The 25,644-nt window shown below is 45.2% G+C and overlaps 2 protein-coding genes across 4 annotated transcripts in view; one reads left to right on the top strand and one right to left on the bottom strand.

The window, feature by feature from the left end:
• tdp1 (tyrosyl-DNA phosphodiesterase 1) overlaps positions 1–1,871 on the bottom strand; it is a 37,818-nt gene extending 35,947 nt beyond the window's left edge. The window contains exons 1-2 of one of the 2 annotated variants that reach the window (XM_031580616.2): positions 1,763–1,871; positions 269–906 (exon numbers count right to left, since the gene is read on the bottom strand). In XM_031580616.2, coding sequence (XP_031436476.1) covers positions 269–906; positions 1,763–1,779 — 655 coding nt within the window. In that variant the 5' untranslated portion in view covers positions 1,780–1,871. Of the gene's footprint in view, positions 1–268; positions 907–1,429; positions 1,654–1,762 lie in introns of those variants that run through there. The other variant, XM_012836686.3, reaches the window with a different exon arrangement.
• Positions 1,872–1,993: 122 nt separating this feature from the next.
• Positions 1,994–25,644, top strand: part of efcab11 (EF-hand calcium binding domain 11) — a 57,909-nt gene continuing 34,258 nt past the window's right edge. For both annotated transcript variants that reach the window (XR_004165161.2, XM_031580849.2), the window contains exons 1-5: positions 1,994–2,131; positions 2,471–2,566; positions 2,785–2,824; positions 8,270–8,371; positions 15,861–15,951. Coding sequence is in view for 1 of the 2 variants with exons in the window: in XM_031580849.2 (XP_031436709.1) it covers positions 2,060–2,131; positions 2,471–2,566; positions 2,785–2,824; positions 8,270–8,371; positions 15,861–15,951 (401 nt within the window). In the remaining variant the exon portion in view is untranslated. The remainder of the gene's footprint in view (positions 2,132–2,470; positions 2,567–2,784; positions 2,825–8,269; positions 8,372–15,860; positions 15,952–25,644) is intronic.

Genomic DNA, 25,644 nt, shown 5'->3' on the forward strand with positions numbered 1-25,644 from the left:
ACACACACACACACACACACACACACACACACACACACACACACACACACACACACACACACACACACGCGCACAAAATAACACAAAACGTCACATTAATATGATAAAACTCCAGCGTGAATGAGTATGTATTTGGTGCATCACAGACAACTATTCCAATCCTTAACATCATGACACAGTCCATCTCCCAATCTACTGCCTAGTGTACATCACTTCACAGCCTGTCTTTGAGTCTACAGCCTGGTAGTGTGGCAGCCTGGTAATGTACCTCTGATGTGCACGGCTCCAGTGTTGTACTTCTTGTCCAGCCCCACCACTTTGTTTAGATAGAAACGGTACGTCTCAGTCTCCTCGTTGATGCTGGTTTCGAAGTAGTCTGGAGGCTCGTCGATGTAATAGGTCCGACCGTGGGGGCTGGGTGGCCGAGTATCCTCTTTCTTCACCCTTTTGGGACTGGACTGGACTGGGGCTGCTTTTTTGGGTTGGGCCTGCTGTCCAGCTTGGATGCCCTTGTCTTTGTTGTCGTCGTCGTCATCGCTGCTCGACAGGGCCCAGCCTGCCCCTGCGTTCTCCGTATCACTCCCTCTCTTCAGGCTCGGAAACGGCATTGGCTGCTGCTGGTTGGCATGAGCTGTCTGCCTGGCCTCCGAGCCCATTACTGGGACTGAGGGCTTCTCCTTCTCCTTCCTCACCACTAAGGATGGCTCAGATTTGCCATCGGTGGTGTCTGTGTTCGAGTGGAAGAAAGAATCAACCTTCCTTGTTACTGGTTCCGTCTTCCTTGTGTCTTGTTTAGGGGGTTCTACTCGTTCTGTTTTGATGTTGTTTGTTTGGGATGGCGGCAGATCATCATCATCATCACTACTGGAAAGTGTCCATTTGCCATGTGCACTCTCCTGAGACATTCTTAAACACAGCAAAAACACACAAACAAATAAGTAATAAATATATAGACAATGCTGTAGTTAAAACATGCATGTCTAATGCATGCTTACGATATGCAAGGAAGAGACTGGACATCAATTATGTAACTAACCCTTGACCCCTGAAGGCTGTAGAGCGCCAGTTATTACCCCATTGAATTTCAAAACTTCAAATTAATCAGAGCCTTTTCTAACTATGACACTTGAGTTTGCAAATCACTGCAGCTGCAGTCATCACCGCAACTGCATCTGCACTCAGACCGCAGCTTATCTCAGGAATGTGCAGATATCAGATCAAGTAATATGGGTATCCTAGCTAAGTCAGATAACTACATGAGATCTCTGTTGCTGCACATCTATACTATACTGGACAAGAGAACTGGTAAGAATTTTCATTAGCCGACCCACTGTTTAAATCCTACTTGCTTGTTACATGCTACATTATAGCTATAGCATTACTGCTGTATGCAACATTGGCTGCATAAAAGAAAGACATTTAGACTTACTTTAGCGGCGGTAATACTGATTTACTACCAGCAAGTTCAATTGTACACGTTTACATGGAACACAATGCTTATGAGTTAGTGGCAGTAATGTGAGTTCATCATTGTTCAGGCAGGAAAGAAGGACAAGAAAACAAAGCAGCTGAGATTTAAGCTCGACGTTTTTCAGTTGACCACGGTGCTCGATTGTCCCATCACATGTGTTCAAAGGCTACTTTGTTGTGTATTTTTTTGACACAGGATGTCACTCTGTTATTCTTCCCGGCAAACGCTGAAGCACCGTTATTGGTCCTACTCAGCGTTAAAAAGTATGTAATGTATCGTCTGACGACTTACTTGCTTCGTGTTAACATATGTTTCCATCATCAGCCATTTTTAAAGTAAATTTTACTGTCGATGAATGCGAATAAAAACAAGACATTTGTAGTGATCTCCCCGTGCCTTTAACAAACGCTTTAGAGTGGCGCGAAGTAAGGAACCAATCGTAATAACGGATAGTCCAGACCCACCTTTTTAGCAAGACATTACTAACCAATGGAGTCAAGACACAGAGTTTCCATGGCAACATCAAGACATTTGGTACACAGGCCAGGTACCCAGGCCATTGATTCTACCAACGTGTGCGATTTCGAAATGTTTTCCACTTTTAGTTTCTGTCAACGCGAAAAAAACAGAACTGATGTGGATACAAAGCGTTTTGACGAGGTAACCAACGTGTAACAACACTTGCATATTTAGTTTTTCTTTTTGTTTGCTGATTGTTGTAGCTATGTTTGCTCTATGTGCTAAAAAACCTGTCATGTCCAAAACAAATGAGTTGAGCCAGCTCACTGAGCCGTCTTGACAAGGCTCTTGGTTGACTGTGTTATCATTAGCACTAACTTACTGAGGTTTGTGAATTTAACTTGTTATGGTGTTATTAATGTATTGATTCAGTGGTAAGATATTATATATAAAACTGTGAGGTTAGGCTACGTACTAACTGTTATTTGTGAAGTATCAGATTTACGATGTAAACTGTCTCCATGGTTTGTATTGATAAAGGTTTTCCAACTGTGTGACGTGGACAAGAAAGGTTACTTGAGCGGAGAGGACATGAAGCTGGCGGTTGTCATGCTTTTTGGATATAAGCCATCAAAGGTGAATTTTGCTCTGCCTTATTATTTAAAGTTTATGGCAAGTGATACCTCTTGTTCACGAACTCTGAGTGACTAATTATCAAAGTCTGAGTGACTAATGTATGCGTCGTTTTTTCACTAGAAGGCGCCATTGCTCATTTTTGTAGATGGGCGAATAAGTTGTTCATATTCCAAGTATAGGTTTCCATGTTAATGCCTTTATTGTCTTCCCTCTCACAGTCAGAAACTATTAACTTAATGGCCAACTACACATCGACAGGTATGAATCACTAAACTGATTTAATTTACTGCTGTTACAATCTCTACACATCTTATATGCATTAGTTTATTTTTCATTGTCATTTTTATAATTGTATGATTGGAATTTGTAATAATATAATTTGTTTTGTCAGTCAGCGTTTTTTAACAGTGCAGTTTTCTATATCAACTGTATTAAGCAGAATGTATTTATTCATTATACACCTCTTCTTCTGGCTTTATTAGTTGTGATTTCTTTCAAGTGACTATTTTGGGAAATTGATTAAAACAGTATAAAGAGAGAGGGAGAGAGAGAGGGTCATGGCCATGATCTGTGCCCCTGCAGTAGGCCTTTGCCTACATTCAGAAACTTACCTCATGCACACCTCATCTTTCCAGACAGAACATCCTCTGTGTCCTCACACAGCATATATATATATCAGATATCCTGGAGGAGTGATGTGCACACATAGTCCAGCAGTGTATCCAGTGCAGTAGGCCTAACCTAGCAGCCGCTAGCTCAAAGTGTGTTTATGTAGGCTATATTTACACATGCTTGAAGCGTAGACATTGTCTCACTCTCATTCAAAGCCAGGCTTTACTTTGCATCATACATAGCATTGGACATATTCAAATTATGGGCACTGTAGATATACTGTAGCCCATGCTGTGTTATTTTTTATGCATAGAATCTGTTTACACATTCATTATAGAGTTCAATCTTTTCTTGGCCTTAAGGTATACTCTTGCATGCATTACAGTGCTGTATTCACCCTGCATAGTGTCAGTTGGTCACTTAGCAGGGTAAGAAGCTGTGAACAGCCACCTATGGTTTCATCTATGCTATTGTATTGGCTTCAGCTGTTTCAGTTCATACCAATTTTTACTATGTGGTGAAAAATAAGCCTGAGCTTGAAATATGCTATTTGATAAATGGTTTGAAAACATCAGAATTGATAACCTGGACTAATACATATTTCTAAGAAATGATGTGTGCGCCCTCAACCATACAATCTCGCAACCCCACAACCACAATTTTTTTTTCATTATTAAATTACAGGGTTGGTCCATTTGAAGTGCAGTTAAAGGCCTTGTAAATGCACACTGTAATGGTCTTCATTGAGGTGTTAGAGCCAGGTTGCTCTCGGTGATAAGCTCCATGGCAACCATAGCAATGTCGTGCTATTCCCTAATTTTGTTTTAGGTGCTGAGAGAAATCATGTCTCTTAAATGAGATGCAATGCTGTACGAAAGGAGGCTTGACTTAGATTTTGTGTAATCGTTTTATGCACTGCTGGTAATTAAAGAGGACTGACAAAAGGCAGTAAATAATTTCTGGCACGGAACATGCGCGGGCCCTCTGACAGACAGGAGCGCTGAAGAAAACGACGATGAGAAGGCGGGGCTGAGGGGCGCCAGTTGGCGAGACCTTTTTTTTTTTTTTTACGAAGGGAGACATTGAATGGTTGAAGACCTAGATTAGGAAGTAATTTGTCTCTTGTTTTCTGCCACGAGCAAATTGCTTTTGTATACTGGCCCCATAGGAAAGCAGAAGATAATCTAGTTAGGGTGGCACGCTTGGTGTGAGGAAACACTCCACCATTAAATCTCGCTCAGAGCAAACGGAGAATTAAATTGCTCCTCTTCTGGATTTCATGTGATTACTAAATTAGTGATGGTGGGGAGCGAGTGGGTTGAAGAGTGGTGAGACGTGGGGCTTGGCTAGACTGTCTCTGGCTCTTTTGGCAGACACTGATAGAGAGAGAGAGAGAGAGAGAGAGAGAGAGAGAGAGACGGAGCACATTTACGGTTCCTTAGTGTACCCTACGGTACTCAGTGTCTGCCTTTGTCTAACCTACATTTCTGCCCAGCTCTCTGCGTCTGTGCCTCTGTGTCTTCACAGCAGTGGGGGACTATTTAGAATCCTGTGAAGAGCAGGCATAACAAATGGTTATGACTGCAATTATTTCATAATGTCTGAGGCCTTAAGCACTACCCTACCATATACATATACATACACACACACACACATATATATATATATATATACTGTATATATATATATATATATATATATATATATATGTATGTATGTGTGTGTAAAACTGTGTGTTTGTCTGAATTCATATCGGTATGTTCTGAATTACTCATGTGCAGCAATTTGTATGCGTGCTATAAGCATATTGCATTTGGAAGTACATTTGCTAGTACACAAGACACATGTGTTTACGGTGCACATAGTTTTTACACACAACACACACTGGCATCAGTGGAGAATGGATCGCAGGGCTGAAACTAATGTGTGAATTAACTGTACCAAGCAGCTGATGAAAAAACTGAACCCATGCATAGGCAGCATTTAGAGCATAGGTGTCAGGGAGAGTGAGAGAGAGAGAGAGAGAGAGAGAGAGAGAGCAGGGCAGAAAGGGAGAAAGAGTGTAAGAGAGAGGGATAGAGAGAAGGTCGGGATTGAGGAAAAGAGGGAGAGACAGAGGTGGGGGTAGAGAGAAGGGAGGCTAGACAAAGAGAGGGACAGGAAGAGAGAGAAAGTGGGGGATATAGAATGTGAGGAAAGAAAGAGAGGGTGTAAAAGGATGTCTGCTTTGTATTCACATCTCGTCGGGGGCGCAGCAAACATCCAGTAAAATATTGTTTGTATTCCAGCTTCAAATAGTTTGCCCCTCCTCCCCAACCTGTGCTCCGGTCGCCTGCTGATTGGAGAGGTGTGACAGAGAAGAGATGGCCACTGACTTTAAAGAGCTCCACTAGACGACACAGCATGTGTTAAATGTGTGTGTTTAGTATGTTAGTGATTTAACATATTTGTGTGTAGGTATGACAATATGTGTGCAGGTGTGTGTAGTTTGTGTGTCTTGTGTGCAGGTGTGTGTAGTTTGTGTGTGTGTGTGTGCATGAAGGGTGTGTGTAGTGTGATTGTGTGAGGAGGGTGTGTGTAGTGTGTCTGTCTGAGGAGGGTGTGTGTAGTGTGTTTGTGTGAGGAGGGTGTGTGTCGTGTGTTTGTGTGGGATTTAGATGTTTCATATGTTTGCATGTTCTGGTGACTTTACATGTTCCCGTATCCCAGTGTGTGTGTGCGTACACAGGTGCTCTCTAGTGTATGCATGTCTCGAACTTGTGTAAGGTTGACTGTGTGTCTGTGTGTTCTACCATGTATAGGATTGATTGATTGTGTGTGTGCGTGTGTGTGTGTGCTTGTGCTTGTGTGTGTGTGCTTGAGTGTGTGTGTTTGTGTGTGTGTGTCTGTTTGTGTGCATGTAAAGTGTGTTCCCCGGTGCTAAGTGACAGATGACGTAGACCGCTGGGTGACTCATGCTGGAGTTGGGAGGAAAAGAGAAGCAATGAGCAGAGAGGACAGAAGACAGGAGAGCAGAGGAGAGGAGAATGAATCAGAGGGTGGGAAAGGAGATGAAAGGAGTGGAGAGGACAGGAAAGGAGTGGAGAGGAGAGGAGAGGAGAGGGGAGGAGAGGAGAGGAGAGGGGAGGGGAGGGGAGGGGAGGACAGCAGAGTGGAGCGCGAAGGAGATGAATAGAGTGGAGGAGGGGAATGGAACTAATGGGAATTACCTCCTCTCCTCCCTCCCTCTCTCTCTCTCTGCCTCTTTTCTGACTCCTTTCCACCTTCCTCTTATCTTCTCTTTTCCCCTCTCATATCTCTTTTTCACTGAGGACCTTTCCTTGTCTTTCCCCTCCCCTCCTCTCCTCTCTTCTCCTCTTCCCTGCTCTTCTCTTCTCTCCTCTCCAGTTCTTCCCCTTCTTTCCCCCTCCTCTTCTCTCCTCCCTTCCTTCCCCTCCTCCCTCTCCTCCTCTCCTCTTACCTGCCCTTCTCACACTTTCTGGCTTCTCACTTCTTTCCTCTCTGCTCCCCTCCTCTTCTCTCCTCTCCTCCGTTCTTTCCCCTCCTCCCATAACATACTTTCTTCATTCCTCCTTTCCCCCCTTCTCCTGTCTCCTCTTTACCGTTAATCCTACTCTTAAAACAGACTGACAGACTGACATGATTTTTGGAGGAGTCTACCCATCACACATCCTTTCATTTACTGGCAGGACACTCGTCTGGCATGTGCAGGGAGGTGTGTGTGTGTGTGTGGTGTGTGTGTGCTTAATTCCAAGGTGGCTAGTAGACGTGTGTATCTGCATATGCCAGATTTGTTTGATGTTTTGTGTGTATGTGTGTCTGCCTGATAATATATGCTTATATGTGTGTACCAAATCTGTCTGTGTGTGTGTGTGTGTGTGTGTGTGTGTGTGTGTGTGTGTGTGTGTGTGCGTGCGTGTGTGCGTGTAAGTGTGTGTTTGCACACATATTGTCAGTGTAGACTCCTTTGCTACGCTGCAGTATTCATTCGACAGCTGATGGAATTATTGTTAGCGTTGAGTCTGTTTTGCATGCTGTCTTCTCACTTAATACATTTCCCTTTAATCTGCTCAGATCTGATGAATCCCTGTATAGCTGACACTCTGACCTTTCGCTAAGGTTGTTTTCCAATGAATATTCTCTGGGCCCCTGTAGCAAATACTTAGTCTGTCTTTTTTTTATATATATCTTCAAGATACTCGAGCACTAATCCTCGTGGCTGTGTTGATTTAATCCACAAATTATGCAATTGAAAAGCCCTGGCTCCCAGGTGCAGATGCTTGTCGGTAGTCAGTAGTGCTTTGATGGCATCTCCGTGGCTGCTTGAGTTTGTTTGCCACTGGGAGCAATGGAGAGGGAACCAGTAAGCCTGGCCGTGGGACCTGTCTCTCTATTAATTACTGTCCCCATCCCCATCCCCGTTTGGTTTGCCCAAGTCTTCGTACCACATACACACCAACACATGTTTTCACACGCACACACACACACACACACACACACACACACACACACACACACACACACACACACACACTGAGCTCAGTCAGTCTGTGGCCGCCCCTCTAAACCAGTCAGGATGCAGTGGAGGGCTTGGTGTGTGCGGCGTGGCGTGGTGTGGTAGGGTGTGGTGTTGGGCTTGGTGTTTGGCAGTTCTCAGAGAGAAATACATGACTGCCATGTAAGGAAGCACAGGCACTTCACAGGAGAGCAGGAGAAACCCATCTCTTTGCCCTAACTCTACTCTCTCCCCAAGTCACTGAAGGATGTCTGACTTTCTTCACGTAAATGGTGTTTAGACAAAGATCTGTGGTCAATTGTTAATAAAAGTAGTTTATATACTCTCTAACTCTCTCTCCCTTTCTCTCTCTTTCTGTGTGTCTCTCTCTCTCTCTAACTCTCGCTCCCTTTCATTCTCTCTCTTTCTCTAACTCTGACACTCTCTTTCTGACTATACCCAATCTCTCTAACTCAAACTCTTAACTCTGATTCTCTCTTTCTGTCTCTCACCCCTCCCCTCTAAATGTTCTCTCTGTCTTTCTCTCGCTCCCTCTTTGTCACTCTCCCTCCCCCGCTCTTGGCTCTTTTTGATAGGGGTCCCTCTGGAGCAGTTTGTGCCTCTCATGGGGAAGAAGTTGTCTGTGGAGTATCGCAATGAGAAGACGAGGCGGATCTTCAATGCGTTTGATGCTCAGTGTATGTTCACTCTCTCCCACCCTCTCTCTCTCTCTCTGTTTCTCTCTCAAATTCAAATTCAAACAAGCTTCATTGGCGTGACTGTGGAACAGTATTGCCGAAGCAATGCAATGTACATACACTACAACAAAATGTAATCCGTAAAAATATTTCCAATCTAGTTGAATTTACTTCAACTTTTTTAGGTTTTCAAAGTGTGCTTTCCAAATGTTTCTGTTTTAGATCGCCAAATGTTCTTTGGTTTCACAGAGTTTGCTCCAGTTTTGCCAGAAGCTGTTCATATTTATAGATTCTTTCAACCAAAGCGTAGGTTTTGTTTATTGGGGTCCCTGTGTTTTAGATTAGAGTTTTGTCTGTGTGTTTTTGCACTGATCGTTAAGTATTCAGTATAAGATTTTGCTTTGTCCATATTGCTGATTGATGAAATATACTGTATTTGTAATGTTCTTTGGTAATAAATGAAGGCCTTCGTCATTGTGAGGGTATATTTTGTTTAGAACTGTCAAATAGCAGTTGAGTACGTAGGTCCATCTGTAGGGATATTCTATACTTGTCAGATGAGTAGGTTCTCTGTTTTGTTTAATTCTGTTCTTTTTGAGTGAATTGTCATCTTGTTGGATCAACTCCAGTCCTTGCGTTTTAATCAGCGCAAACTAGAACATTGCCTTCTGCCCGAAAATGGCTTTTCTCCTCCATTAACATGGAGAAACACTCCTCATTATGGTAAGGGGATTCAAAAGGAGGGATCTATGCTGCGTATAAGAAAATATCATTGGTTTTAGAGACAGCCTCTTTTTTAATTTTCAGTTAAATGCAAAATTATTCTGTTTTAATGGTTTCCAATGTATGTGTCAGTTCTGCTTAAACCATATTAGCTTCTCTGCCCTGTGTTACCCCTTTTAGTTTTGTCGATGACAATACTATTTTCCCCGAAGCCTATTGGACTGCCAGTGGATACATCTCCTCTACTCCATGTCTCTTGTAATATTAGGATGTCAGAGGTCTTGTCTGGATTTTTTTTATCTTAACAGCCAATATTGAGGAACTTAGGCCCTGCATGTTCCAACATGCAATTTTCAATGATGAATCCATTAATATTTAGGCTCTAGCTATTTTACATAAACAACATTGATGTTTATGTTTAACATTTACATACACATACCTATACACATATAGGGGTGTTGGTGGTACAGTGGTTAGCGTCGCCACCCTCCAAGTGGACCCCCTCCAAGCGCCATTTCGATTGCCTCCTCAGTGAAACTCTGCTGTTGCTGTAGTAGGCTGTAAGGCTGGGCAGGAGCTGGCCTTTGGAAGTTTGGATGCTATCACCTGGTCGTGGGCTGTCCAGAGAGGGTTGGCCCAGAGCTATCCACTGGGTTGTTCCAATTTCTCTGAGGGAGTTGTTGAGGCGGAGGGACTTGCTGGTGTGTTTGGGGAAAGGTCCTGTAAAGTGCCTCTTAGGTGTGAAGAGGCTCTCTGTGGGGTGCTGAGGGTGCGATCGAGAGCCACATCCTTCAGGGTCTTAGCAAGAGCTGGCATTGCTTCTCTGTGGAGGTGGACGTGGTCATAGAGGCCGTTCTGGTTGAGGGTGGGGTGTAGAGTCAGAAAAACAAATGATGACTGATGGAAGAAGCACTGAAGTCCCTAGATCTTGATCCTTTAGCATTCAGTCAGTGTAGTGGGTGGCAGTGAGGAGGTTGATGCAGTCGCTCCAGTTGTTTTTCACTGATCACTGTGTCACAGCTTTTTCCGTCAGGCATGACAATTGTCTTTTATGTGCATCACTGTCTTCTTTTAACTGCCTGAGCTCTCCTGTCATTAAATATAGCTGTTCATTATATTTGTCCATTTATTTTTTGAATGCCACCCTTTTTTTATATATAATCACTAGTGCTGTCAAACGATTAAAATATTTAATCGCGATTAATCGCATTTTTGTCATAGTGAACTCAAAATTAATCGCGATTAATCGCAAATTTGTATCTATTCTAAATGTCCCTTCGTTTATTTATTTTTTCCATCATTTTATTTTTATTTTAATGCCCTTATCAACATGGAAAAGTGGATTGGCTTGCTTTAAGCAAATGTTATATTTTATTGAAAACCAACATTGCCAAACAGGGCGGTACAAAATAAAATTATAAAAGTGCACATTTCAGGTAAACAAGGACTCAGCCTATAGTGCAGTTAAACCATGGCTTAATATTTTCTTTTTTTCAAGTTTGCTGGGAACATAGCAGTCAGGCCTCTTATTTCAGAAACAATGAACCGTAACAGGTTACCAATAAAAGGTAAGCCTACTACTTCTTTGATTTCAGCCAGCTGCCTGTTGACATTTTCAGACAACAGTGAAGCTGGCTTCTTTTGCACAACACAACTTTTAAAAGTAAACTTTCCATTCAGAAGCTTTTTATCATCCATTTTGCCGTATCGCGCTCACCATTCACTCTAACCGTAACGTTAGCCTACTACACAGTTTGCGAGGCCAAAAAGAACGTTAATCTAAAAATTAAAAAAAAAAAATTTAAAAATAAAAATTATAAAAAAAAAAAAATCGCGTTAATCTCGCGATAAAAAAATGAACGGCGTTAAAATGGGTTTGCGTTAACGCCGTTAATAACGCATTAAACTGACAGCACTAATAATCACCCTTCTTGTCATTTTTGTTTATGGGTTCTGTTGGGGTGGGTGCCAGACTACTCATAGTCTCTCTCAGTTGCACCAGCTCTACCTCCACATTCGTAAGCTGCTCCTTCACATTGGCAGAAACAAAATCTCTGTAGAGTTATCGGGGTCACCGTCGTCAGCAGATTGCTCCTCTGTAAGGTTGCTTTGTGTCTGCTCCATTTGTGTCGCGTTGAACCAAGATCTTTGGAACCATGTTCTTTTGCAGATTAACCTTTTTCTCTACTTTCATAGAAGTCTTATTCTAACTGTTTCAGATTTGTAAATGTATCGTTGTTGTATAGTCCGAATGTCCATTCTGGTGTATCTGTTATTTCCATCAATTACTGACACCCTTTCGAAGATGGTGGAGTAATGGTGTGTAATTGCAGTGTGCCATGTTTCTGGGTTGTTTGAAAAAATATAAGGTTGCTGATTCCACGGTTCTGAAACTGGTCTGTAAAGAGCCTCTGGTCTTTCCTTTGGTTATTTAGCCGAGTCTTCCCCTTTTCTTAATTCTTCCTCAGTGTGTTCATCAAGCTTAAATGTCTCATCACAAAAACAGCATTTAAAGCAACTTTTCACTTGCTGTTACTCTTAATTGTGGAATGTAGAATCTCCCTCCCTCTCTCTCTCTCCCTCTCTCTTTTGCTCACTCACTCTCTTTGTCATTCCTTCCTTCTCTCTCTCTCTCTCTCTGTCTTTGAACATCACATACATTCCTGACTCTATGCATTACTGGGGGCTTCATCTTGGCTGTCAGATCAGCAAAATGGTAGATGTCCTTCAAAGCTCCTCTGAAGGCTGGATCTTTTAAGCCAAATGAAGGGCTGTGAGCCTGTCACACGTGCAGCCGTTTCCCTGCCACTGTGGCAAAGTCATAATGCATCACAGGCCTGCACAGGGTGCTAGTGCACAGACGCTCAGCAGTAATAAGAAGCCACGCAGTGCTGTGTAGTTATCATCGCGGAAGTGGGGCAGGCGGGCATCGCCAGAGCCGCTGCTGCCCCAGAAACCCTGACTCAGTTTGGGGCATGATTCACAGGGTTCAGATGCAGGCCACTTCCAGAGGTGCCCTCCTACCCCTGCGCCCATCCCCCATCTCTTTCTCTCTCTCCCTCTCTCTCTCCCTCTCTCTCTCCACAGCCCTCTACCCACCCAGGGCTACAGGAAACCTCAGTCTACTGGAGATGCAGTTTAATGACCAAGAGACCCAGTTTCATCCACTGTATCTGTTTTAAATATATTCTCTGGAAAATAGGTTGGGCTTGCCTCTCTCTACCACGGCATAGTCCATTTAAACTCTAACAATGGCAGTTGCTTTGTTTGTTAAAAGTCCATTAGTCAAGTTAATGTTTCAATCCAGTAGCACACAATGCCTTGCAGTTTTCCCCTTTCCCCAACAGAGGGTGCTAGGTGCCCTACTCTACCTGTCTGGCTCCTTCCCCTCTCCCCGTTAAATGGGGCATTGATCCATGCTCTGCCATCGCCCCGATCCATTTTAGCAGGGCCGCTTCCTGGGCCGACTGGCGAGGCTGCTAGTTTCATAAATAAATAGGATTTGTGTTTCATTTCATCTCGTGGCCCTGCCGCTCCGTCTCTCTCTCCCTCGCTCTTTCCCTTACTCCTGCCCGGCCTCTGTAGGCATGGAAACCCGCGCGTGGCAACGAGCGGAGCGGTCGATACAGCTGTAAGTCAGCTGCTTAATTTAGGCCACCGCAAAAACCTCCCAGAGTGCCTCTCCTCTCTCCGTGGCCAACTTCCTGCTCGTGGCCTGCTTATTTAACCAATTCTTTGAAACATATCTTGTCGAATTCAGAGTCTGCTAGGTCGCCTTCAAGCGTATAAAAATAACATTTACCGTCTTTTCCAGATTGCGCCTGTCTCTTGTGAAGTTGTTTGCTGGGTATTCCATCGAGAGATAGGGGTATAATTAACTAAATTAATTTTGTTACTGAATTTATTTCAGCTGGCGAGTTGGGGGACGGAGTGTGTGTGTGTGTGTGTGTGGCCATAGCGAGACTGTACCAGGTGACTGTGATTCAATCTGGTTGAAATGGCCTAGGGATCCTACTTCATTAACCCCACTTGACCCGCCATTAAAGAGGGAAACGCTTGTGTTTTGAGAAGGCCTCCTTGTGCATGCGAAAGCCTCTCCCTCTGCAGAGCACGCTCAGTCACGCCTGGGTGACGTTGGTCTCCGGTATTCCTTCTGCCGCAGTTCCTCCAGGACTTCGACTGAGCCTTAAATCTTTACACCTTACACCACCTCCTCTCTGGACAGCTCCATACCATAGCAGTGAATGGGAGAGACACCCAAGGGCTTTTACAGCCAGCTCTGGTCTACGCTGAGAGAAAAGTAAAGAACTCTGAAGGGGTATTTGCGTGCTATAAATGTGGTGGTCCTCTAAGTCAACTGTATGTGTTGGAGCTTCTGCATCTCCCACTCTTACGCTGGATCAGCACCAGAACAGGGCCAGACCAGGGCCGGAACAGGGCCGGAACATGACCAGAACAGGGGCGGAACAGGGCCGGAACATGACCAGAACAGGGAAGGAACAGGGACAGATCCATGCAAGCCATGTCCGCCATGATTCCACAAAGATGTTTAAAAAACAAAAATAAAAAAACAGGTGAGAAGTGGATTGAACTTATGCCATTTCCTGCAGTTTAGCGTAGTTGGGATTCTTTGTCAAAGGCCACCACTATTTGATCGAAAGAAGTGGTCAGCAGCTTCATGTGTGTTGTGGAAGGGGGAATCGTTGAATTCACAAACAGAAGCGGTAAGAGTCCCACCTGTTTGGATGTAGTGATTGTTAGTAAACACATGCTGATCGCTAATTTGTCACAATTTGTCGCTAATGCTGCCATGTTTTCTCAAGCACTTGACATCGTATCTTTCCTTTGAGCAGACATGACTGAACACAAAACACATGTATGAATACATTACAAACAAACAAGCCCTGGAGCATCCTTTGACAAGGAAGACAGTCTGTATCATAGCCCAGCGTCTTTCTCTTCTAGCCTCTGGCGGATTGAGGGGGAATAAAAAAAAGTGTCTGTTCCCTTGCCAACTTAGCTTAAAAAACCCGATGTCCAGACTTTGGCTGTCTGATAGCCCTGACAGGATGCCAATAATGGTGTGGGCCTGTGCCCGCCCCCCTCACACACATACACACACACTGTGCAGAGCGCCGAGGGGATAGTGTGATGATGCCCCCCCTCAATGCCGCCAACCCCCCCCACCTCAATCTGTGTCTTCAATGGCCGACAAATCGAGGGGAAACGGTGCCTAAGTGGCACTCTTCCGCCTCACGTACAGACAGCAGGCCCGTCTATCACAGATCCGCATAGAGTCTGTCAGCGCTGGAACCCTGTCATTTTCCAGTCTGTGTGTGTCTGTGTATTTGTGTGAGTGTGTTAGTGTATGAGAGAGAGACAGAGAGAGAGAGAGAGTATGTGTGTGTGTGTGTGTGTGTGTGTGTGTGTGTGTGTGTGTGTGTGTGTGTGTGTGTGTGTGTGTGTGTGTGTGTGTGTGTGTGTGTGTGTGTGTGTGTGTGTGTGTGTGTGTGTGTGTGTGTGTGTGTGTGTGTGTGCATGCACTTCCCAATAAAGAAAACTGTAGTGTCTGTCAGTGTCACCACTCACCAGTTCATTACCCATACTGCACTGCACTCTCTAACCCTATTTATTCACTGTTTCACCTCTCCTTTACGTGTTTACTCATAGTACTGTATATATCAACTCCTAGTTTATTCATGAGACCTTCATCTCTGGTCTATTGAATTCAAGTCTATTAAAAAAACAGTGGTTTCATGTGTAATTGAGGGTTTAGAGACAAACTATCACGGGTGCAGCTACCATTTTGGCTCTAACTGTCACTGATTGGCAGATGCCTTGTCACTGTTCAATGACATGCTGTCATAGAGGAGTGACAGCCCACTGTATTAAGTTGCATATTATAAATATGAAGATAATAGAGAAAAAGAGCGAGAGTGTTGAGCTCTATGTGTGTTCAGAGCAGGTGGGACTGAGCATGTAAAGTCTGTAGTTTTTCACCGTCCTCCTTGGAGAAGAGCGACCCTGTGGTCTTGGCTTGGGCCGGTTCCCCCGGCAGTTCTCCTGGGCACGTTGGCATGCTCCCCGTGTCTCTCATTTAATCCCCCCTGCGTTCTCTCACTTCGATCATCAATTCAGCAGACGAGCTAAATAGATTCTCCTCTCAGCCCCGCCTTTGGATGGGGCCACGGTGAGGCCCCTCAGGGGAACCATCGCCTGCAAATCAAAGTTTCCAAGTTGCCCAAGACCCAAAGTGACACGCAGCTGCTCCCCCGAGCGCTCAGGAAATGGCTCTCACAGACAGCACAACACTGGGCTCCTCATGTAGTATCTTACCCTCTCTCTATCTCTCGTCTCTCAGTCTATTTCTTTCTCTCTCTCCCTCTCTCTCTCTCCCTTGCTGCAGCTCATTGTCTTTAATCATCTTTCCTAAACCACAACCCCTTAAATTAGAACCTACAAAAGTTCCTGATCACAATTACTGATGTTAACACTCCCCAAGCCAAAGAACATGGGCTGATTTATTTAGACAATTAGGCAGTGTTACCCAAACATTTTCATCTGTGGTCATCTTTCAGTATTGTCATCTTTCCCATCTCGTAGTTTCTTAACTGATGTTATCTATCTGTCTGTCTATCTGTCTTTGTCTGTCTGTTTGTCAGTCTGTGTTGTGTTTATTTGTTTAATTATTCATTTTTTTGTTTGTTTAACCACCCATTTCTGCTGTGGGGTCTCATGCTGTGTGTTTTTTGTGTTCCTCCCGCAGGTCGTGGCTTCCTGAAACTGGAGGACTTCAAGCGTGCGTTCAACCTCGTGGCACCACGACTGCCAGAGAGGACGGTGCTGGAGGCTTTTCGGTAAGACCACAATGTGGCTATGTGTGTGTGTGTGAGAGTGTGCATGTGTGTGTGTGTGTGTGTGTGTGTGTGTGTGTGTGTGTGTGTGTGTGTGTGTATCAGAGAGAGTGTTTTTTTTATTAAGTTTTCCATCGCTTGTCACTGCTGCGCTTAACACTCGTAAACAATATCATGGGATGGAAACGGTTTAGTTTGAGTTGGAGTCTGCCGCCTGGCCTGAAACCTGAAGCAGAACTAAACGGAAAGAAAATAAATAAATAGATAAATAAATGAATGAGATGTGGTGGAGGTCCTGTCCAGGCAGCTGTGCGCTGTGCTGGGGCGGCCAACAGAGATGGCTGCAAATGGGGAGCGCAGCGGGAGGGTGGTGGTGGGGGGTACATCTCTCACTCTCAGTCTCAGGGACTCCCGGGGGTGCAGCGCTGGCATGGTGGAGGCTGCAGACTGATGGTGTGTGAATATGTGTGAGATTGTCTGCTTGTGTGTGGATGCACAATGTGTATGTGCATGCGTTTGAGTGCTTGCAAGTTTGCGTTTGTCCATGTGTGTGTTCGGTGTGTGTGTGTGTGTGAGTTTGTCCATGTGTGTGTGTGTGTGTGTGTGTAGACTGCTGTGGAATCGAGCCAGTAGAGACCCAGCTGCATCGTTAAGGAAGGTTAGGTTTTGGTGCCCACTCCGTTACCTCCCGCAGAGCCTGAAAAATGGGCTTTATTTATTTATTTTTTTATTTTTTTATTGTGCTTGCATGTGTTATTTATTTATTTGCCTTCATTGGTTCCCTCCACCCACATCTCAATCTCACCTCGCCACCACTCTGTCTTTCGCTGTCTCTTTTGTGTCTACCTAATGGCTTACTGTGGTTGCCAACAGGTGGCTACTCCCTTGCGACTCTGTGTGTGAATGTGTGAGGGTGTGTTTGGGCGGGGGGGGGGGGGGGGGGGGGGGGGGGCTGCAAGTAGGTGGTATTTTTCTATGCCTCTGTGTGTGTGACTCTGGTGGGGTACAGTATGTATGTATGTGTGTGTGTGTATGTGAGTGTGTGTTTGTATTTGTCTCTGCATATGTGTGCGTGTGCATTTTATTGTGTGCATGTGTGTCTGTGTGCGTGTGCATTTTATTGTGTCCATGTGTATCTCTGTGTGTGTGTGCATTTTTCTAATTTCACACGTCCTCAGCTTCACTGCCAGGCATGTTGATGAAGACTTGTGGCGTTTGTGTATATGTGTGTGCGTATGCGTGTGTGCACATTTCTGTGTATGAGTGTGTGTGTCTGGCAGCGTTGTGTATTCCCTGAGGTGTGTCCGCTTGGCCGTATAGGGAGAGACTTGTCTCTCTCAGCCCTCCTCTCAGCTCTGCTGAGTTTCCCAAAGTAGGACGACCACTCCGGGCTGCTGTATGCTAACACGCTATTATCATTCTCCCAGCTCCCGCTGCTGTATGCTAGCATGCTATTATCATTCTCCCAGCTCCCGCTTAACCTCTCCCTGGTTACCCTGTCCTCGCATGTCATGTACATGCATCCGTATCTTGTGTTCATATATGTGTGTGTATGTGTGTGAATTTAGACCACCTGACTGATTTGTCTTTCAAGGAGAGGGAGAGGTATGGTGCTGGGTGCTTCACCCGGTGTTCTCTGTCAGTTATGCATTCCTATGTGTGTATTACTGTGTTTGTGTGTGTGTATCTCGGGTGGAATATCTTAGTAGAGAGAGATGTGGTGTTTGCCACTTAACGTACAGCCCTGAACTGATTTATTGTGTGGTGTGCGCACCTGTGTGTGAGAGCGAGAGTTTGGCTTTTTATTTAGCCTATGTGTGGTAGTGTATGGGTGTAAGTTCTTTGTGTGTTAGAGAGTTGATTTGAAATGTGTGTGTGTTTGTGTGTGTTTGTGTGTGTTTGTGTCTGTGTGTCAAACCGATTTAGCTCCTAACAAGCTCTGCAGACCTCCATGAGTTCTCTGTGTGCACCTGATTTCAGCCACGTTCAGTTCAGATTCGCTGTTGGCTTCATCATACTAGGTAATGGATTTGGCTCATACAGTGTGCAACACTACAGCCTTTTGTTCAGTAAAGAGTGTGTGTGTGTGTGTGTGTGTGTGTGTGTGTGTGTGTGTGTGTGTGCAGCACCTGGCCCCCGCAGCACATCCCTGCCTGAGTGTGTTGAGCGCACAGGTCCTGAGCCAGCCCACCAGAGACGCACGCTCAAAGTCATAACCTTCACGCCGCTCTGCCATCCTTTTTCTTCTCCTCTCTCTCTCTTTCTCTAACTCGTTTCCTCTCCTCTCCACTCCTCCCCTCCCCCTCTTGTCCTCTCCTCTCCACTCCTCTTCTCCCACTCTTCTCCACTTCTCTCCTCCTCTCTCTCTCCTCTTCTCCTCTCCACGACTCTCCTCTTCTCCTCTCCTCTACACTTCTCTCCTCCTACTCTTCTCCACTTATCTTCTCCTCTCCCTCTCCTCTTCTCCTCTCCACTTCTCTCCTCTTCTCCCTCTCCGCTCCTCTCCACTCCTTTCTCCTTCTCCTCTCCTCTCTCCTTCTCCTCTCCTCCCCCTCCTCTCCCCTGCTCTCTTCTCCTGTGTCATCTTGCTGCCTGTAATGCAGTGTGGCTCTGAGCGGCAGGCGTGTATGAGACGGGAGAAGAAAGCAGTGAAAGCGGGAAAGGAGGGACGTCAGGCGAGATAGAGGGGAAGAAAGCGAGTGAGCGTGGCGAGGGAGAGATACGCAGCTTAGCTGAAGTGTTGTGTTTGGGAGGTTTATCTGGCAGCCCAGGGCAGTGTTTAGGACATATTATCACAACAAAGTGAGAGATAATAATGCCTTGCCTTAGGTGCCTTACTCAAAGCAGCCGTGTTGGCTTGGTCCGACACAAACAGCCTGGCTTTTTTCATGTGCACCTTGAAAAACCCACCCCAGCATCTGTCTATACATGTGTTTATGTATGTGTGTGTGTTTATGTATATGTGTGTGTTCATATGTGGGGGCATTCTGGGGTCCTTCTCAAAGCAAAAGACCAGTACCCTAACTCTGTCCTCAATGTATGTATCTGTATATATCCATATGGGGTTTTGTGTGTGTGTGTGTGTGTGTGTGTGTGTGTGTGTGCGTGTGTGTTTTGGACTGAGAGCAGTCCCCTTGTCCTGCTCCTTTTGCATTGTAATTATGGCAGAACAATGGAGAGCCCTGCAGGCGTGGCCCCATTAGCAGTGGAGGGTGGTGGCTCTCTCTCTGTGCTGGGAAGAGGGGGAGAGGGAAAGAGAGAGAGAGAGAGAAAGAGAGAGAGATTTATGGACATGTGCTGCCTTCCTGAATGAATGTTAACACACTTGCCTCCCCCTGCTGCCTGTTGCCATGACGACCGGGGTACGCAGTGCTGGTGCCATCGCACCTTGAGCAGCGCCTGCAGTTGTTTTTTTCTTCCCACCCTCTTTCTTTCTGTTCCCTCCTTTCTTTCTTTCTTTCTTTCTTTCTTTCTTTCTCTCTCTCTCACTCTCTCTGTTGTGTGTTCCTCTTATCTCTCTCTCCCCACCTCCCTATCTATCTCTCTCTCTCTCTCTCTCTCTCTCTCTTTATCTCTTGCTCTTACATTTTTTTTCTCTTCCCTTTTTTCCCCTCCTTTGTTGTTGCGGTTTCCAGAGCAACTATCTGCCATCGCTTTTCCATAAATACCTGCTGTATGTGTCCTCGCTGGTCTGGAGTTTTGCTGTAAGGGCTCCGGCCTCCTCTGCCTCTCAAACTCTAACACACACACTCACTCACACTCTAACACACACACTTGCTTAGACTCTAACACACACAGACTCACACTCTAACACACACACACTCACACTTTAACACAGACTCGCTCATACTGTAACACACGCTTGTTCATACTTGCTTCACATTGTTCACTGCAGCTGTTATTGCTGTGTGCTGCGCTTGCCAATCATTTTCACACTTGTTTCATGGGCGATCAATAAGACAAAGTGACCCAAAAATGTAACTATAACAAACGCTTTTATCCAAAGTGAATTACAATAGCATCTTGCATTACCCAGAAATTGAACCCAAGTCTAGTGACGGACCGAGCCTCGGGTTACCATCAAAAATGTGGCTTTGGCCAAAAAGCTCAGAGACAGAGTGAGGGTTCTTAGTTATAATGTTTAATGACTCTTCAAAAACTCTAGAAAACCTGCTGCAGGACACTTCTAGTGGTAGCCTCATGTGTTGTTGTTTCACTTACTGTACTGGGAAAAAACCGTGTCTGCACACTTTTTTGTACTATAGTATACCACAGAAAAGTTAGCATGGAGCTGTCTTGATGTCTTGAGATATTTTGCAGAATTTCATATTTACTGTATTTCATTTTCTATTACAAAATGTACAATACGTGTCATACGTTTTTTCTTTTCTTTTGCAATGCAACACTAAACTGTGCAAAAATATACAGCAACACTGTAAAACTGTAACAGAGGATACAGCAACACAATTTACAGCAATTCTGCAATGCTTTAAGTTGTCTCGGTTTTTTAGTTCATTGTACATTGAGAGATAAAGTATTTTAATGGGAGAGACGATATGCTAAGCAGCAAGAGTCACTTTTGGGTGAAGTTTGAAGTGTTTTAGTGGTTGTAGTACATTTTGCGCTAAAGGTTAACTGATGTGCTGAGGTGTGTGTCTGCAAAGCCCACTGTGTGAAGAGTTTTAAAAAAGTGGACATGGTATTGAGACAAGTGTGAAAATGATTTGAAAAAAACTGCAATTAGCCAACTCAGTATGGAGGTGCACATTACAATACAGCTAAGTGGGGGGAGACACGGGATGTTTATCAATGGGTATCGAGGGAGGGAGGGAGGGAGGGAGACTGTTGTTCGTTTTCTTTGTGCGTGTGTGTGTGTGTACCTCTGCTGTTGCATCCACAGTCTCTGTCTGTTTTAGTCAACAGCAGAATCAAAGCAGCTCTTAGCGCATTTATATTCTTGTTATTTCACAACTCCTAGTTTGATTTTTAAGGTCAAGTTCATTATTTATGGAAAAAAAGAATCCAGATACAGGCAGAGGAATTATCATAACTGTAATTAAAGCCCAGTTCTGACATTTGTCTCTATCTCTCCCACTGCATTCATTCTGAAACTGAGCATTCAGAGAAGAATAGCGCCCAAAATGAAAAAAAGACGAAAGTTGAAGCCTCTTGACTTTATCAAAGGGAAATTACTGGTGGCTTACCCACAGATATTCCCCGTCCCTGACAAATGTTATTGCTGTTCAGCTCCCTTCCCAATGTCTTTAATATAGGAACATGAAGGTTGATGAATAAGTGAATTAATTAGCATTCTTAAATTAAACTTTCCTTTTCTTCCTTCGCTTTGCCTCTGAAAGAAAAAAAAAATAGACATATTCATGCAAATGATCTGCGATGTGTTTGCCTGAAGCTGAGGAGGAGGTACGAGAGGGAACGCGGTCTTCAGCAGGCTTCAGCTTTTCTACCGCACCACACAGCCGTGGCCGCGGACGGCTTCACATCACATTTCAACGGAACAACCAGACTCGGAAAACGGCAAGTCAACCCACGTGCCGAGAGGAACGGGGTCGGGGTTCTTACACACAACCAGGAGAGAGAGAGAGAGAGAGAGAGAGAGAGGTTTAAAAGACTTGTATATTGAAGCGGTATTCAAGCCTTTACACTACTGCATATTCTGCATTAGAACATCCAACATCGACAAACTATCAAATCTTCAGATTTAACAGAAAACAATGATACAAGCCTCATGCCAGACCGGGGGGGGGTGAGTGTGGTGGAAGAGGGAGAAAGAAAGACAAAATGAGAGATGGAGGGAGAGACTGAGAATGAGAGAGGGAGCTAAAGAGAGAGAATATCAAGGAGAGCAGCAAAGAGCGAGAAAAGGGCACAGAGAGAAAGGGACAGAGACACGGAGAATAGATTTAGCAGAGAGAGTAAGAGAGAAGGAGAACAAGAGAGAGGAATTTTTCCAACCAATAGTTGGCATCACAGTATGTATGCATCATGTATGTAACTGTCATTGCAGTTTTGCTAAGTTCCGACAGTAATTTATACAATAAACTTAACAAACCCTTAAGTCTTATTAGGTGAAGCCAGCACAGACAGATTTATTGGACTATTGGACATACATTCACCGTGCAGCGCTAATGGATGTGTCATTCGTAACCTCAATAACTTCAGCAATGCAGATTTCCATACAATGATGTTGTCACACTAGATAATGATGAGGACTCCAACAATAACTGAAACAGTTAACCTACTCTGCAGTGCAAGAGCATGATTGGTCCTCAGAGTTAAGTTGGCTGTGTCTTGTGTTTTAGAGTGAGTTGATAGGGTTTCATGTTGTTTGACTGTCCCTGTGTGCTCTTCCCAGCTCAGTTACAGTCGTGTCCTCATCAGTGGTCATTTGAATCTTTTGAATGTATCCCTCCACTTCTGTACTGTACATACTGCAACCCTTCTGCCTGCACAGGATGATATTAAGAATGAAGGATTATTCCACAATACATCACTGATTTTCTCTGGCAATGCTCTACTTTTTTTGGTGTTTTGTGGGTAGTTTCCAATGAAGGTTCTGAAAAGCTTGAAGGGCGTAGCAACAGTAACTAAGGGGGGCTTTGCGGAAGGCCAGTTGCATTTATTTGGTAAAGAAAGGAGGTATCGCCAGCCTGCAGTTTCTACTGCCTTTACATGGAGCCTCTTTGGACATTATTCCTTTCAAGTATTCTCTTTCTCTCTTTCTTTCTTCTCAATGGCCCTCAGCTTAATGAAAAATGAAAACACACGTTCAGTGGTGGCCCTGAGTGAAGCACTGTCCACTCGAGAGTGGGCTAATGCTGGACATTAATGCTTAGCAGGTGGTTCATGAGATTGCAGGGTAGGGGTCTAGTAACTCGCCATTAAACCCATTGACTACACTAAATGCAGCTCCACATGGCCATGCCCAGTCCAGTCCAGCCCAGTGATTTAAGACAAGGCTACTGTTGGCCTGATGCTGCATCTTAGCAGGTAGCTAGTGACAACCTTTAACTAAGAGTGCTGAATAAAGGTCAGGTAACTTGCCTCATTGACCACTTTAAATGCGGCTCTGTGCTATTTAAACCAATCAACCAGTCAATGTATTTGGGGCGCCTACAACAGCATCCAGCCTGGCTGTGTGTGTGTGTCTGTCTGTGTGTGTGTGTGTGTGTGTGTGTGTGTGTGTGTGTCACCTCACTGAAACATATTGTGCGGCTCTGTGCTATTTACACCTGCCCTCATATCTGGCACACCTACTTAAGTATCCCGCTCAGCCCAATTAATGTCAGTGATTTCCATTTCGATGTTTGATACACCATTTCCACTCACACACACATGCGGCAGCTTCTGAGCCTGTCGGGCTGTTTTTCTCCCGTGCTGTGCACTCCAGCGGCCGCCAGGTCCGTGTGTGATTCAGACAGAGTGCGCGCTGGAGCTGGACCAGGGCAGGCTGGGAGCGGAGAGAGGGTGGCGCGGGGGTAATACAGTAATCACATGGGTCCTCCCTGAAGGGGTGCGGGGTGAGACCAACGCTGGCCTCAGCCTTGGGGTGCATCAGCTGCCTGCCAGCGGGGAGGAGAGGAGCTTGAGCAGGGGGCACACACACTCACACACACTCACACACATACTTACATACATCCCCTAGGTCTCTCTCTCACACACACACACACACACACACACACACAGAGCATGTACTGCATACACACACTCTCATACTCACACTCATATACATGCTCTAGGTCTCTCTCTCGCTCGCTCTCACACACACACACACACACACACAAACAAACACAAAGGAACATATACTGCATACACACACACATACTTACACCTATACACAGACACACACTCATATGCATTCTCTAGCTCTCTGTCTCTCTCTCCCACACACACACACACACACACACACACACACAGGAACATATACTGCATACACACACACACACACGCATACTTACACTCATACACACGCACACACTCATATACATTCTCTAGTTCTCTGTCTCTATCACACACACACACACAGAAACATGTACTGCACACACACACACACACACACACACACACACACACACACACACACAAACTGACACAAATTGACACAAATGCAGCAATTATTCACACACAATGCACATTCAGACTCACTCTGTCTGTCTATGTAAGGACACATGTCAACTCATGTACGTACACACACACACACACACACACACACACACACACACACACACACACACACACACACACACACACACACACACACACACACACACACATAGAGTGAAGCCAATCTGGAGCCATCAGTAGATCTCAGCCAGCAGCTCCAGCTGAAGGCATGCTAAACCATGAAACTCTAGCCCAATGGAAACAGCCTACTTCCTCCTCAATCGTCAGATCTTCCTCCTTTATAAAAAACACACACACACACACGCACACATGTAAACACATACATACATACACACATACACACACACACACACACACACACACACACACACACGTAGACACACACACACACACACACACACACAGTGACTCAGTGACCCTCTCTTCTGCTCAGCAACAAGATATAAAAAAATACGAGGTCATTTGGGGTTGTGTTAGTTTCATTCCGTGTCTGAATGGGCTGCTGGCTCGTCTGCTCAGCCTGGTTATTATGTTCCTGTTGTGTTGTGTTTGTCCTGTCGCGGAGTCGGAGCCATGTCCCTGCGTCTTAGCCTGAACGGCTGTTGTCACGCAGTCGTCTGTTTATCTCAGGAGCGGGAATGGGGAGGGGAGGGCAGGCGAGCTATTCCTACGGTAACTTTGGAGGGAATGTAGTTGCCATGACAATTACATTAACCTCCCCTGGCATACTTCCAGCCGCCCTGAATTCTAATGAGAACGCTTCTTTTTTTTTTCTTTCTTTCGTTCGTTCTGTCTTTCTTTCCCTTCGTTTCTTTTCTTTCTTTTTTTTTTAAGTGCGTGTGGCTATCAGGCATCTCGTGCTCAGACGGACCGACTGCCTTTAAGCTGAAGTATGAGTGTCTTTTAAAACGAGGCCAGAGTGTGTGTGTGCGTGCGCGTGTGTGTGGGGAGCCGTGGCAGGCTGTCTGAGAGAGATAGCGGCACACTGCTGGGCTGCGGCAGCTAGGTGACTTCCTCTCTTGGGCCTCCCCATATCCCCCCATCCCCCCGCTAATAAAGATGGACCGATATGTCCGTCAGGGGCCCATGCGGCTTGCCTCGTTTGGGGGATTGTTCTAACTCCGCCGAGCATGTCCACTCCCATGCTTGCAGTCTGCCCCCCTCCCCACACCCCACCCCCAGAAGATGTGAGATTGTCGGGTCTGATAATACCGCACAGAGAACAAGGTCTACCTGCGGTTGTGTTCATTATAGACCACCGGTGGACCGAGGAGAGTGGATCAGAGACCAGCGTGACTGAGACAGAGACCTCCTTTCCGCTCCTCTCCTCCACTCTCCTCTACTTTCCACTCCTTTCCACTTCTCTCCTCTCATTGCCATGTGTTTCCCAGGCATAGACTCGTCAGCGAGCCCCCCCCCACCCCCCTCAGCCAAAGGCTCCTGATTAATTTCATTGTTTCAATTTCCACGCAGTTAATCTGCACCCCCCTACGGGTGACTCTTCCGCAGTACCTGAGATATCACATTCCATGCCCGCAGAGCCCACTCCTGGAT

This window comes from Clupea harengus, chromosome 14, assembly GCF_900700415.2.
Source record: "Clupea harengus chromosome 14, Ch_v2.0.2, whole genome shotgun sequence".
Classification (NCBI taxonomy): Eukaryota; Metazoa; Chordata; class Actinopteri; order Clupeiformes; family Clupeidae; genus Clupea; species Clupea harengus.